The following is a 13994-nucleotide window of genomic DNA, read 5'->3' on the forward strand; positions in this document are numbered from 1 at the left end:
GTTAAATTCAAGCCCGTCGCACTTAAAATTTAATAATTATTAATTTTGGATTTAATTGAGCGTAAAATATTAATTTAGTAAATTTAATAAATACTAATTTTGAATTAAAAATTTTTATACTATAAAATTGCTTTAAAAAACAATAAAAAAATTATCCCAAATGTGCCTAAATTTATTTTTAAGACAGAGCACATCTACTTTGATTTTAAGTAAATGAAAATTTAAAAAATTATCAAATAAATTTTTATCTCTACAAATAATTACCAGTTCTAATAAAACTCTTAGCATATAAAATACATTTAATTAAGATAGTAACATCAAGAATTACATAATAAATTATAATACCCATATCAGAGTTTTAAAAAATTCAAACATCTATATAAAGTTTCATGGAAACAAACCTATCCAATTTGCCAGTACTAAAAATAAGATAAATTGTTATCACAATGTATACAATTCAAAATTTTTAAGTTTTTATTATAATTAAAAGGATAAAATACAAAGAATAATATTATTTTTATATGATTTGAAACTTTCTTGATAATGAACAAAACACTTGTTTTATAAAACATTATATCAAAAAATAACTTTGGAAAGAAAGGCCTATACAAACATAATGAGCATAAAAGTGAATAAGATTTTATGCTATTCGACTCGAAAAAAGCCTACGTTCATGCCTATATGTTAACGTGACTTATAACTTCTCCACAAAGCTCTCTCTCTCCTTTGTATTTCGTGGGCGGAGTAAAGCTTGGTGCTTCTACATCGGCTCTTCTTCCCTTTTGTCATCGAGAAAAAATTAACATGATTGTAATATGATAACATTGTAATAACCATCGCCACCATCATCATCATTAACAATATATGATATGAGATTTGGTATTAGCCATTCATTCCCAAATTAGTGTAGAATCATCGAATCCTATCATCAATCTACTACATGATAAATATCGTCGAGATGTCTCTTACACAGATGTGGATGCATGTATAATACGACATGACGGATAAAGTTTCTCTCTATCGTGAAATAATTGCCGAAAAGATCAGGAATAGCAATCGACGGAAAAGTGATTAACTTGCTAATAAGCATTTATACTATTTTATTCAAGGCAATCTATTTGAAGTGAAGAGTATTAAATCAGGTGAAGTGTCAATGAAGGAAATGGAGAACACAAGTTTTTGATAAGGTGAAAAGATAAGCTAGTATACTATTTTATTGTCTTTTATGTGTTGATTAGAAGGACAATCAATATTATGTAGTTATGTATTGTGTTATTCTACCCTTTTGGTCATGCCTTGTCTTATAAGAAAATATCTAACTAATCAACTTGCTAATAAGCACTTGAAAAAAAATAAAGCTTATATAAGAAAATAGTTATATAGCTTATATTTCATGCAAATAAATAATTTAAGAAAATCAAACTACTCATCACATTAGGATAAGTATTATAAATTTCTAAAATACTAAAAAACTATATAAAAAAAAAAGACTTTTTACCTAATTAAAATTCAATGTTAGCAAAATTTGCTAAATTCATCCATTATTCACTAGATTTAAGACAATAATATAAGATATTTAGATTACTTAACCAATAATAATAATAATAAAAATTTTACCTCAGCAATTTGTTCATATAATTCAACAGGGAAACAAAAACTACCATTCACATACGACATATAAAAGCCATTTTATATTATTCATTAGAAGTCACCTCTAATTTTTCTATATATTAAATTAATATGATGATAAGTTAATTATCACTATTAATTAAATAATAATAAATTAATGTGAACTATAGATAAAAATGAAACTCAGACAAATAAACTGATTTCACAATAAATAAATTCCTACAAAACAAATATATAATGTGAAGCATTTTAAAAAGAGATCCAAAAACTTGCAAAAAAAAAAAAAAAAACTAGCCGTTAATGCCGTTGAATAATCTTATAACACGCACCAAACATTATCACTAGCAATGGCTGCAAGTTCTTTCTATGTACTATTATGCATAAAAGATTTTTTTATCCTTGATAAAAAGTGATTATTCAAATGATAATTCATTTAAATACATGAAAGCTTTCTCAAAATCCATCTTCAGTATAGTTCGGTTAACTTTAAAGATGGCTAGAAAAAAAAGGATAATAGGGTGATTAACAATAAGCCTAAACTAATCATTGCATGTAACATCTTGCGCAGCAATCAAAATATTCCATTTCCTACAGGAATGGTAAATTCAGAAATGAATAGCAACAGGAGCAAAGGGCAACATTATTGTAGGAGAAATAAAAGCAAATGGAAGCATTCACTTACTCAAGTCGTTCAAGTTGATTTCAGAAGCACTATCTCCAGATTTGATGAGACGAACCTTGCCTGAAAAAAATATGTAAGAACAGGATTAGATGCTCCATGTGCTCCATGTGAATCACCGATTACTTTTTTTCTTTCCACGATTGATCACAAGGTGATATCCTAACAAAATCAAATTGTGCATAAAAAGAAAGAAAGATCTTACAAAAAAATAACTAAAGCATTTAATGATCTCCTGAATACAGGCAATCTTGATCTAAAAAATGTTCCATGCAAAAAAAAGGCCCAGTGATAAGACTAGAAATCAAGCCAGCAAGAAAATTTAAACATCAAAGAGGATGACAATAAGCCACAAGCACAAACAAAAGAAAAATGAAGTGTCAAGAATTGAACACATAATAAGACAGAAAATTCATTTCTAGCATGCAAGATAATTATCAAATAATATTCAATCTACATTCTCATGCATTGAGAATTTGACTCTTAATAAGACGATGACAACAACAACATCAAGTCTTTATACCACTGCGTTGGGTCATGATTCTGTTAGGCCGACCCTAGGGCTAGCTGAACCGGTCCAACCTGGACCGGTTCTTTGCTACAAGAGGGGGCGGAACCAAGGGGAATAGAGAGAGAGGCGGATTGAAGAGATGGGGCCCAAGACTTAATTCAACTTTCTTTGGGAGGAAAAATTTGAATTAGTGTCCTCTTTGTTTTAATTAGTTTTTTTTTTTTTGGGGGGGGGGATTAGGGTTTTCATTGGAAAATTGGAAGAGAGATTGGAGATCTAGGGCTTGTTCTTTTGGGGCTCTGGGCGTTGCTAGAGATTTGGAGAGTCGTCTCTTCCTCTCGAATAAAAGAAACTTGTATCGTGCCCTGTTTTTCTTGTTCGTGGATTGAATAGAAGAAGTTTTCTTGTGTTTATTTCCAGTTTTTTCTCAAATTCTGCTTCGTCAAGCTGATTTCTCTCTGAAATTGGCAAGATCTCTCGTTGTTTTCACCAATTTCTGTTAGGTTTGCTTGCGAACTCAAGTATTTCCCTTAGAATTACTTGTGAACTCAAATATTTCCTATTAGACTATTAATAAGACACAATAAAAAAAAAGATTCATGTAGTTGACTCCATGTAGTGGGATAAAAACCTGTTGTTATCATTATTGTTGATAAATCCTCAAGCATAAAAAGAAGGCAAACAATGAACAGCCTAGTATTTCCTAGAAGATTATTAAGGCATAAAAATATGACAATTGACAAAAATTAAAAACATAAAATAGCAATCCATGTAAAAACTCATATACTCTGCATCTTTCAACTCTACCCATTTATGCTCATTTTCAATCAAATGAGCATTGATTTAAATTCATGAAAAATGTAAGTTTCCTTCATTTACATGTTCAATGAAATTAAAAAATACATCATCTGGAGCTATTTTGCGATGACAGACCCCAAATTATTGAATTAGACTAATGACGATAGTAGTTGTTGATCTTCAAATACTAAAGGAATTATATAACTTTTTAAATGCAATTTTAAGTTCTTCAGAGAAGCATTTTATTGCTTTAGCCAAACCAGATGATCACAACATCTGGGGATAAAAACTGCCAGTTATAACACATCCATGTAGCCTACATATTTCTAGTCAAAACCATGAACTGCATGTTAAGAGAGTTGTTATTTGCATGTTTTACATTCTTGCAACTTGTATAGTTTTGATGATTCCAAATATTATTATTCCAATTATTATTTTCTCCTAACACTTTTTAGAAAAATTGTGTTTGCTCTTGTGTGGACTAACATTTCAGGATAATCGTACTCCAGACTACTGAAGACTTCAAATCAAATTCAGCATATCATATTTTGTAACTTGAAGTCTGTATTTTTTCACTTTATTGAGTCAGAAAGAGTATAATTGAAATTGAGCAATCTAGCGCACACACACTGAAGGAGAGATCTTTAAAAGGACTAATTTTTTTTACTGATCGTATGGGACGAACATTGTTCGTACGGGACGATCAAGTCAGTTATACCCCTCGGAGATATATGGAACGAACAGCAAAGCGAAGAAATTTTTCTATGTCCTGATCGTCCAGACGAAATGCCAAATTTGTCCCTGGATGATGTCCTCTGATTTCTCACTTTGAACTGTTTATCCAGACGAAATGGTCCATTCGTTCCAGGACGATCTTCTCTGGATTCATAACTTGAACTAATCGTCCAGACGAAATACCCAATTCGTCTCTGGACGATGTCCTCGGGATCCTCACTCTAAACGGATCGTCTGGACGAAATACCCAATTCGTCCCAGGACGATCTCCTCTGGATCCTTACTCTGTATGGATCGTCCAGAAGAAATACCAAATTCGTCCATGGACGATGTCATCGGGATTCTCATTTTGAACGGTTCGTCCAGACGAAACACACAATTCGTCCCAGGATGATCTTCTCGGGTTTCAAGGTTTGTACTGTTCGTCAAGAACATTCGTCCTAGGACGATGTTCTCTATTCTTTAAACATATGGATCGTCTGCAATTATGTTTCAGCTTGGCTTTAAAATAATTGTTCGTACCGGACGAACTAAGTTTGTACGGGACGATGATCGGATACGAAGTCACCTCGTCCCAATGCACATAAGAGTTCGTACGTAACAATTTTACACTGTTCGTACGTACGAAATCACGATCGTACGGGGATGATCATGTACGTACAAAATTGAAAATTCGCAGTTTTTGAACGGTTTTTCGTGTCTTTTACATAAAAGGTCCTTTGTAAACTGCCTTGTAATCCTTTTGCTTACTGGTCTTCGTGTAAACTGAAGGGAGAGTGAAGGAGAGAGTATGAGAAAGTGTTTGAAGGATGATTCTTACTACTTGAGCGTGAAGAATTCACTTGGTACTCAAAGGTAAGAATCTCCAATTGTGATTTGTGATTACTTCACTCTTTTCTCTTGTCCTTCTAGATTTCTCGTGAAAAGATTTGTCAAGGAGATCCGGTTCTCTGCCGACACTCGTGGAGTGTGAACAATCGAAGGGTTCTCTGCCTACAGTTGGAGAGTGTGAACAGCCGAAGGGTTCTCTGCCTACACTTGGAGAGTGTGAAAGGACGAAGGGTTCTCTGCCAACACTTGGAGAGTGTAAAAGGACGACGATTCTCTTCCGCACCGGGTAGTGGTGGAAGAGAGTTTTTGTAAAGGCTTTTCCGCCTTGCTGTGGGTGCAAAAGGAGAGTCACTAGTGGTATTAGTGCAATACTCGGAGAGTGCCTCCGGGGAGTTGATGTATGTCGTGTTTGACCGAACCACTATAAATCCTGTGTCTTTTTATTTTCCGCTGCTTTTGTTTTTACTTTACTGTATTGTTTAATTTGTGGTTGAAAAAAATTTTTCTACAAAAATTCACTAAAATTATTATAGGTTTAAATTTCAAATGAGGGATAATTTTTAAATTACCAATTCACCCCCCCCTCTTGGTTAGTCACTGGGATATAAGCTTAGGTCTAACAACCTAATTCATATTGAACAAGTTTCAACACTACACAATCCATTCTAGCAATTTCTGTACGATAGTTTGAAAACAAACAAAAGTGGATATCTTAATTTTGCTCAGTTATCTTTATAAAAGCCGACCAAAAGTGGATTTGAGCCATTTCACACAGATCTTAAGATCCCTCCACTGAACTGTCTATATATCTGCCCTTTCAGGTATACGAAATGCGCATTAATGACCACCATAATACTCAGAAGGTGATGAGTTAAGAACCATATTTTGCATTACTTCTAGTATCAGTTTTGTAAATATGGCATGAAGATGAAGACCAACTCCATTTCCACCTTCTTCCTCCAAATTGATCATATCCCTAAAAAATTCATACCTACAGAAGGAGAAAATTATAAGTCCTGCAATTTACTTATAATTTTTTCATTTGGCATCTTTTATCTAGTTATTTGCATTAGATTAAATTCTATGGGTACTACTGAGATTATAAGAATAAATAATGGTGATAGAGTCGATGTGAAAAGGCTAGGAAGAAAAACAGCTTGGTTAACTAACATGCATAGAATTAGTTAAAATGACTAAGCTTAACTACAACTAAAAGGTAAAAAGGGCAAAGAAGAATACACTAAACTAAACTGACTTGGTTGAGGTCACTTCTTATTAGGAATTTGATTGCTAGGCCAGATCTCTCATTGTTGCAAAAGAGATCATCCTATGCAGATCAGTAAGGCAGCTATGAAATAGATAATCATGCAGGACCCAATATTATCCTATTAATTAATTGAACACTTATTTCACTAATGTTCTCTGAATTAATATTAATACTTTAAGAAAATTACAACAACAAGAAGCCTTTATCGCACTACGAGAGGTCGGCTACATGAATCCTTTTTCTTCATTTTGTCCAGTTAAGAGTCAAATTCTCATTTAGATCTAATAAAGAAAGGTCATTTATAATATTTTGAGAAAATTGATTGAAATAAATCATTTTGCACTTGTCAGTACTACTTGAAATAAAACATCATCAGAAAAATAAGAAGCACAAGGTTTTTAAGCATCGAAATGTTCATAAAAATATCAAATTAGTAGCGGCATACCATCACGGCGAACACAAATTTCCGGCACATTTTTAACTTGACCTGTAATGCTGTCATTATAAACCCTAGTTTCAATGTCACCCTCAACAAAAACAGCAGAGCTGCAGATAGAAGTATAAATAACATTTTGTTATCAAATAACGGAGAGCAAAACAAGATGCCAGATTACTTACCCATCAAATATCTCTTTATCCTAGTAAAATTGACAAAAAGAACTTAGAAATCCTATACATACTTCTTTGCTAGCTGTTGAACAGAATATGCCCCCAGGGTTTCATTGTGTACAGTGATTCGATGCCATTGAGCTGGTCTTGGTAAATTTTCATTTCCAACAATCCTTTGGTCAAACATACCCCCCGTCCCTACAGTGAATATGGTAATAGTTTTCCCATTCCTCAATATTTTTTGTACAGGAGCCTGCCCAATTTTGCCACAAATAATAGCCTACAGGCAAATCAAAAGAAAGGAAGTCTTCAAGTGTTTATAGAACATCACAAATTAAATTTCATTTACAAATAAGAAAATTAAGACCTTATGAACGCCTCGAAAACCCCAGCCTTTTCTGGGGTCGACACCTTGGGGTTCTATCTCCTTCTGGTCATATAAAAAATCATCATCCTCTATTTCATTCTTCGCAAACGCATCAAATGTTGTCGTGGAAAGGCACACTCTAGACCCGGCTTGAAGGTCTAGAATGAAAATAAAAAAAAGAAAGGCTAATTAATTAATAATAATAATAAAATAAAATAAGATAGATTGTATATGTCTAAAATTAAAGAGTTATACCAATTGGAGACCTGTGCTGCATTAAAGAGCTCCTTAAACAATTGAAAAATCTCCCTCTCAATGAGCCCATTCTCCAAATTCACTTGCAGAGATTCCTGGAGAGAAGAATATCCATTTTATAAAGTTGTTGAAGCACCATTACACTGGAATAAAAAATCAAAATGTCTGGTTCTGGCATAGTTTCTCCTTTCAGAATCTATCACCTGCAGCAGCTTTCTCGGCTGCTCCTAAACAGCCGGAAAAGTCAATAAATAAGCAATTAGGTGGGAAAGTCACCTTCCTACAAATGTTTAAAGTTTTCCAAATGCAGTGATGTGCACACAAAGAAAATACAAACAAAGGTTAAGTTGGTATAAAATAAGTACTAATGAACACAATGACTTTAGATAAAAATTACTAAAACAACTATTTCATCAAGCAATAATGATATAAATGTTCATAAAGGCACTATGTGATTGCATGCATTTTAAGAGTGCATAGAAAAGTAAATGGTGTAATTAATTTACATTGAATTGTTTCAATGGATGTAAAGTAAATGTATTAGAATTGCTTTTCTTGTTTGGTTGAGTGTAAACTTTGAAGTTTGATACCGCAAAACAGATTGGATATGATTATCTTCTTTGTAAATAGCTTTGGAAGAACGACTTAGCATTAAGAAGATTGTTTGGATTCTAAGCAATTGAATCATATGGTCCACTAACTAAAACTCTATTAACAACTGGTAGAAATTTTAAACTAAAATATTAATGAAACCTAAGAACAAACTTTGCTCTAGAAATGCAAATAAAAACGCACTTCCTTTTTCATTCACATAAATCTTAAATAACACAAACAAACACAACAATAAAGCAGTACTAACACCACTTACAACATATAATAAAACAAAACATGACACAACTTAAAACTTACAATATTTTTTGAGAAGAAAGATAAAGGTGGAATGAGAACCGTGGAGAGAATAATAGATAGAAATCTGAGACGAAATATAAGAAGAAATATAGAAGATGATAGCTCGCAAGCTATGACAAATCCACAGGTTTCACATTCCAAATATTCAACACATATAACTCTCTCTTTTACAAAGGAAATCATATACTATTTATAGGAGAAAGAAAGGGGGAGGGCATTTATTATCCTACATAAATGTGCAACAAAAACAGCCACTAAAACCCCTCCAAATCAGCCTATTCATGGAGAAGTCAAAGCAAATAGCACAGCGATCAGCAAGAGGAAGAAACAGAGAAGCCAACAGCAGGGAAACCAAGAAAATAGCAGGGAAACCGAGCATCTAGCAACAGGGAAACCAAGAAAACAAATGGAAAACCAAGCATCCACATGGGGAAACCAAATAACCACCATGGGAAGACCAAATAGTAGCAGGGAAATCGAGTGGACAGCAGAAAAATTGAGTGGACAGCAAGAAAAAAAAAGTGAAAAAGTAGGAAAACCCAAAGGGACAACATGACAACAGGGAGGAGCTAACAGCAGGGAACGAACAACCACAGGACAAAGAGAGCAAGAAACACAAGTGAAAAATTAAAAAGAAAAAACATAAAATAGCTAGTCTTGACTGCATCAATTCGCCCATGGTAGAAGAATGTCATCTCCTGATGAGATTGCCTCAGCAACATGCTGGATGATGATGTTGCAACTCTACAGACAATCTGTTGATGAAAAGTTACGGATTACTTGGTTTGGTTCGTCAGGTTGAATGATTGTGCTTCCCTAATATTCTGAATGTGTTCTTTTTGATGATAGATCTTTCTCTTAAATTGGAACTTCGACTTGTTAACTGTTTGACTTTCATTTTCTTTTTTAAAGAGAAATGAAGACTCACATGACAACCTAAAGCTCTGATACCAAATTGATGCAACCTAAGAACAAACTTTGCTCTAGGAATATAAATAAAAACACACTTCCTTTTCTCATTCACATAAACCTTAAATAATACAAAGAAACACAATAATAAAGCAGTATTAACACCACTTACAACTTGTAATACAACAAGACACAACACAATTTAAAACTTATAATAGTTTTAGAGAAGAAAGATACATGTGGAATGCCGTGGAGAGAAGAATAGATAGAAGTTCGAGACAAAATATAAGAAGGAATGTAGAAGATGATAGCTCGCAAGCTATGATAAACCCACATGTTTCACGTTCCAAATATTCATCAAATATCACTCTCTTTTACAATGAAAATCAGCCACTAATTATAGGAGAAAAAAGAGAGGAGGACATTTATTATCCCGCATAAATGTGTCACCAAAACAGCCACTAAAACCCCTCCAAATCAGCCTATTCATGGAGAAGTCAAAGAAAACAGCACCGGGATCAACAAGGGAAAGAAACCGAGTAGCTAGCAAGAGGGAAACCGAGCATCCAGCAGTAGGGAAACCAGGAAAATAGTTGGAAAACCGAGCAACGACATGGGGAAATCAAATGCCACCATGGGAAGACCAAACAGTAGCAGGAAAAATGAGTGGACAACAGAGAAATTGAGTGGACAACAGGAAAAACTAAAGGGCCAACATGAAACCGAGGAGCTAACAGCAGGGAGGGGCTAACAGCATGAAACAAACAGCCATAGGAGAAAAAGAGCAAGAAACACAAGTGGAAAATAAAGAAAACATAAAATAGCTAGCCTTGACATCATCAAATATTGTACCTGTATGATATTATCCCATGCATCATCACTTGCTACAAGGGAAAAATTTTAATCCCATCCCTAGCCACTACGATTTGACAATTGATATCAGATTTGGAAATTGTATTTCATGTCCTTAAATGTGGTCATAACGACTGTGTGCGTTTGGGTAGTTCCCAAACCTAAATTTAATGCATTAACAACCTCAAACCATGCTTCGTTCTTAAACAAACTACTGTGATATTTCTATATAGGAATCTCTCCATTAGTAACTCTCTTAAAACAATGATATGTTGCTTTGGCTAGTTGGGACTCCTACTTATGCACTTCGATTAACCGGTGTGGACGGACACCTCTACGTCCACTGACGACTGAGAGCTACACCTGCATTGTAACACCTAACCTTTCATAAATATCTTAATTCCTATTACAAAGCATGAAGTATCATCTAGAATCACAATAAGGTTGAAAGATTGCTTTCGTAAATATTGAAACAATATTGGAAATATACCATTGCTATTTCCAATTTACCTAGAGTAACAATTAGTTTATCTACAAGGTAGAAGTAGATCTTTCATAATTCCTTATCACTCAAGTAGTCTAAATTTCCAAAATGATTGCCTTGAGAATTTTTTATTTTTTATTGTCCAAAAGCATTTATGACTAATTGCCTTTATTGGATTTTCTCCTTTCTTTTGTATTTTTCTTGTGGTCATCAAAGCTTTTTTTATTCCAAAATGTAGCTGTATTGTTATTGCTTGCAACACCCTCTGAGTGAATCATGTTCAACTTTTTCCTATTTTTAAAACTAAATTATAATTTAATAATCATTGCACAACAATGGAATAACTTATTATCATTTATAATTAATTCACGAGGAATGCATAACAGTTGATTAACAGCAAATTTATAGGTAAAAATCATAAGTTGGTGCCTTACGGAAGAGGTAAACAAAAATATTTGCGAATGTTCCACAAGTTCAACAACAATGACTTCTTTCCTTAATAATTAACTAAAGTAAAATCAGGAGCAGAACCAGCCTTTCATCTTAGGGGGGGCAAAATTTTCTTATTAATAGAAAAATCTTAAAAAAACAAAATGAGGACATAATTCAAAGTGAAATCTTGCATTCCAATATGATTGATAAATTAAAAACTATTACAATTTTATCAATCTATTTTGCATTTTTTTATAATATTAGATTACATCTTCATTGTGAATCAAATCAAACACATCTTTTTCAATATAAGGCACAAGACAATCGTTGAGCCAATCATCACTCATCCTACTACGCAATCGATGTTTGATAATTTTCATGGCTGAAAATGCTCTCTCCACTGTAGCAGTAGCAACATATTTCTTTCTGTAGCAGTAGCAACTATAAGTGAGAAGTACGAGTCACCAATATCTTTCATGATATATGTTAAAGTTTGAGCTGATGCAGCAAAACATATTTCTTTCTGGACTTTTGGTGAAGTTAACTTCAGATTTGAGTTGGCATGTGCAGATGTTACTGTTTTAATTTCCTCATTATGATCAGATAGAAAGTCAAATAGCTCTAAATAATTTCCTCGATTCTCTGAATTGAAAGACTCATCATGCCCACGAAATGATAATCTCTAACGTAACAAAAATCTAACACAATCAATGGCAGCAGTCAACATGATCCTATATTATTTTTTGTTCTTATCATCTTTGCTTAACCATAAAGCTGGAAGATTGTGTTCTTGGTTCTTCATCAAATCTTCACATTTTTATCTAGCCTATTATGTACATTATTGTGATCTCCAATGTGGCATAATAATTTATCTTTCTTCTTCCAGTTTTTGAACCCTTCTCCAATAAATGAATCCCCACCACCTTGACCTTTAATAATCTGCTCTTGAGGTTTAAATAGATAGCAGTAAAGACAAAAAGCAGCGTCTTTCTGCACACTGTACTCTAACCAATCAGAGTATTCATCAAACCATTTCGGATTGAACCTACGTGCAATATTTTCATATAAAGTTTGGGGAAAATGATGACTTCTCGGTTGATGGGGTCCCTTCAATAGATATGATCTCCAAATCTTATCTCTATCATTTACATCATAACTCCAAATAGGAAGTCAGAGTCCTGGATCTGCTGGGAGATTGTTAATATCAATTTCTACTCGCTCTTTCCTCTTTAAATAACGCTCCATTTATTTAACCATAGAATGAAATTTATTACCAAAAAAGAGCATCCATTAATCAAAATATTTATATCACAACAAATAAGTATTAATACAAGTAGAAACAAAATCTCATATAAAACCTTAATATCAATTTTAACCCACATTAATATTAACCTACATCCATCTAACCATTGTTTTTACTTCTTTATAGTATCATCTTATCTATTCATTACTCTTGTTCTTATATACAAAAATGAAGATATCATCTTTGTTAAATTTATAATCTCTTATGTTAATCAATAGGACTATACTAGTAACTAATTGCATATTTGCATTTCATTTGCTCATAATAGACTATAAAAAATTGTGGCACGAAACATCTAACAAAACTCTCACTATCTATCACTGAGATGGTAAACCGTAAACAATACCTTACATAAAGGAAACTCAAGCATCCATAATGAGTCTGAATCTGTGATTTAAACTCAAGCATCTAAACAACTGAATCAAGTATTAATCACATATTCATGGATCTGAATCTGTGATTTAAAATCAAATGCAACTTAACTACTTAAGCATCCATAATGATTAATGAGTCCTAAGTTTCACTAAACACATTACTGCCATTACACATGCATACTACAGTTTTTACGGCATTGATCAAACATTCATACAAACTTCAGTTTTTGCAATGAGACCATAATAACATATAACTTGAATGGAAAATTGAACCGATGATATTATTGTAAGGAGAAAACCCAACAAAGATTTGATAAAGAAAACCCAATATTCTTTCTCCAACTCCAAATACATATAAAACCAAAAAAATGTAACCAAGAAAAACCGAAGCAAAACAGGAAGAACGGGCGAACTGGCGAATCGAGGAAGAACCGAAGAAGTAAGGATTAACGAAGAAGACTTACCAGAGCACCTTAGAATGATGAAAAACGAACTCCTCTCCAGTCGTCTCCTCTAATTCGAGTGTCAAGAGCGAAAAATCAAGCAGAGAGCCGGAGATGGCAGAGGGTCGAGCAGTCGATTTACAAGGCAATCCGCCGCAAATAGCTCGGAAAACACTGAGAATAAGACTGAGGGATGCTAGAAGGAATAGAAGATCTCACCAAGAAAAGCTGGAAGAATAGGTACGGAGCCGATGGCCGCGGGCTTCCGTTGTCTGAAGGGGGTGATGGCAGGAGCCGCCGTCCACAACGGCGAAGAAGAAAGCAGAACGCACTAGTTCCGACAAGAGAACCTAAATTTTTTTTTTTCTACATTTCATCGAAGTTGGACCGGTTATCTATTGCATCCTACTATTTATTATGTGAGATTTAAATTTACATATTTCATAATTTTAGAAATGTGCTAGCATATCATTTTTTTTTAAATATGCCTGAAAATAATATTATGATTAAAATATTTCCAAAATTAAAAGAATAATAGATCATTATTATATAAGTGGACTTTAGAGCAAAAAATAGATTAAAATCTTTGAACTTTGATCGAAACTTA

The 13994-nt window shown here is 33.4% G+C and overlaps 1 protein-coding gene across 2 annotated transcripts; it reads right to left on the reverse strand.

Moving 5' to 3' along the window:
* Positions 1–621: 621 nt before the first annotated feature.
* Positions 622–13779, reverse strand: LOC110096423 (single-stranded DNA-binding protein, mitochondrial). 2 transcript variants are annotated; one of them, XM_028696021.1, is made up of 7 exons: positions 13409–13779; positions 7682–7776; positions 7427–7584; positions 7131–7339; positions 6896–6996; positions 2312–2371; positions 622–779 (listed from the first exon to the last, which is right to left on the reverse strand). In XM_028696021.1, the coding sequence occupies exons 2-7, from the start codon at positions 7749–7751 to the stop codon at positions 685–687; spliced, it is 693 nt and encodes a 230-aa protein (XP_028551854.1). In that variant the 5' UTR covers positions 7752–7776; positions 13409–13779; the 3' UTR covers positions 622–684. The 2 variants fall into 2 exon arrangements, with proteins under 2 accessions (XP_028551854.1, XP_020678035.1); XM_020822376.2 differs by lacking the exon at positions 622–779 and adding an exon at positions 1978–2217.
* Positions 13780–13994: the final 215 nt, after the last annotated feature.

Source organism: Dendrobium catenatum, unplaced genomic scaffold (genome assembly GCF_001605985.2).
Source record: "Dendrobium catenatum unplaced genomic scaffold, ASM160598v2 fragScaff_scaffold_716, whole genome shotgun sequence".
NCBI classification, from domain to species: domain Eukaryota; kingdom Viridiplantae; phylum Streptophyta; class Magnoliopsida; order Asparagales; family Orchidaceae; genus Dendrobium; species Dendrobium catenatum.

Bases quoted from the DNA above. Each gene is read 5' to 3' on its own strand.
- LOC110096423 (XM_028696021.1), bottom strand. From the start codon at position 7,751: ATGGGCTCATTGAGAGGGAGATTTTTCAATTGTTTAAGGAGCTCTTTA. The intron at 7,585-7,681 runs GTATAACTCTTT...TTTTCATTCTAG, and splicing joins GCAGCACAGGTCTCCAATTG to ACCTTCAAGCCGGGTCTAGA. The intron at 6,997-7,130 runs GTATGTATAGGA...TTCTATCTGCAG, and splicing joins GTTCAACAGCTAGCAAAGAA to CTCTGCTGTTTTTGTTGAGG.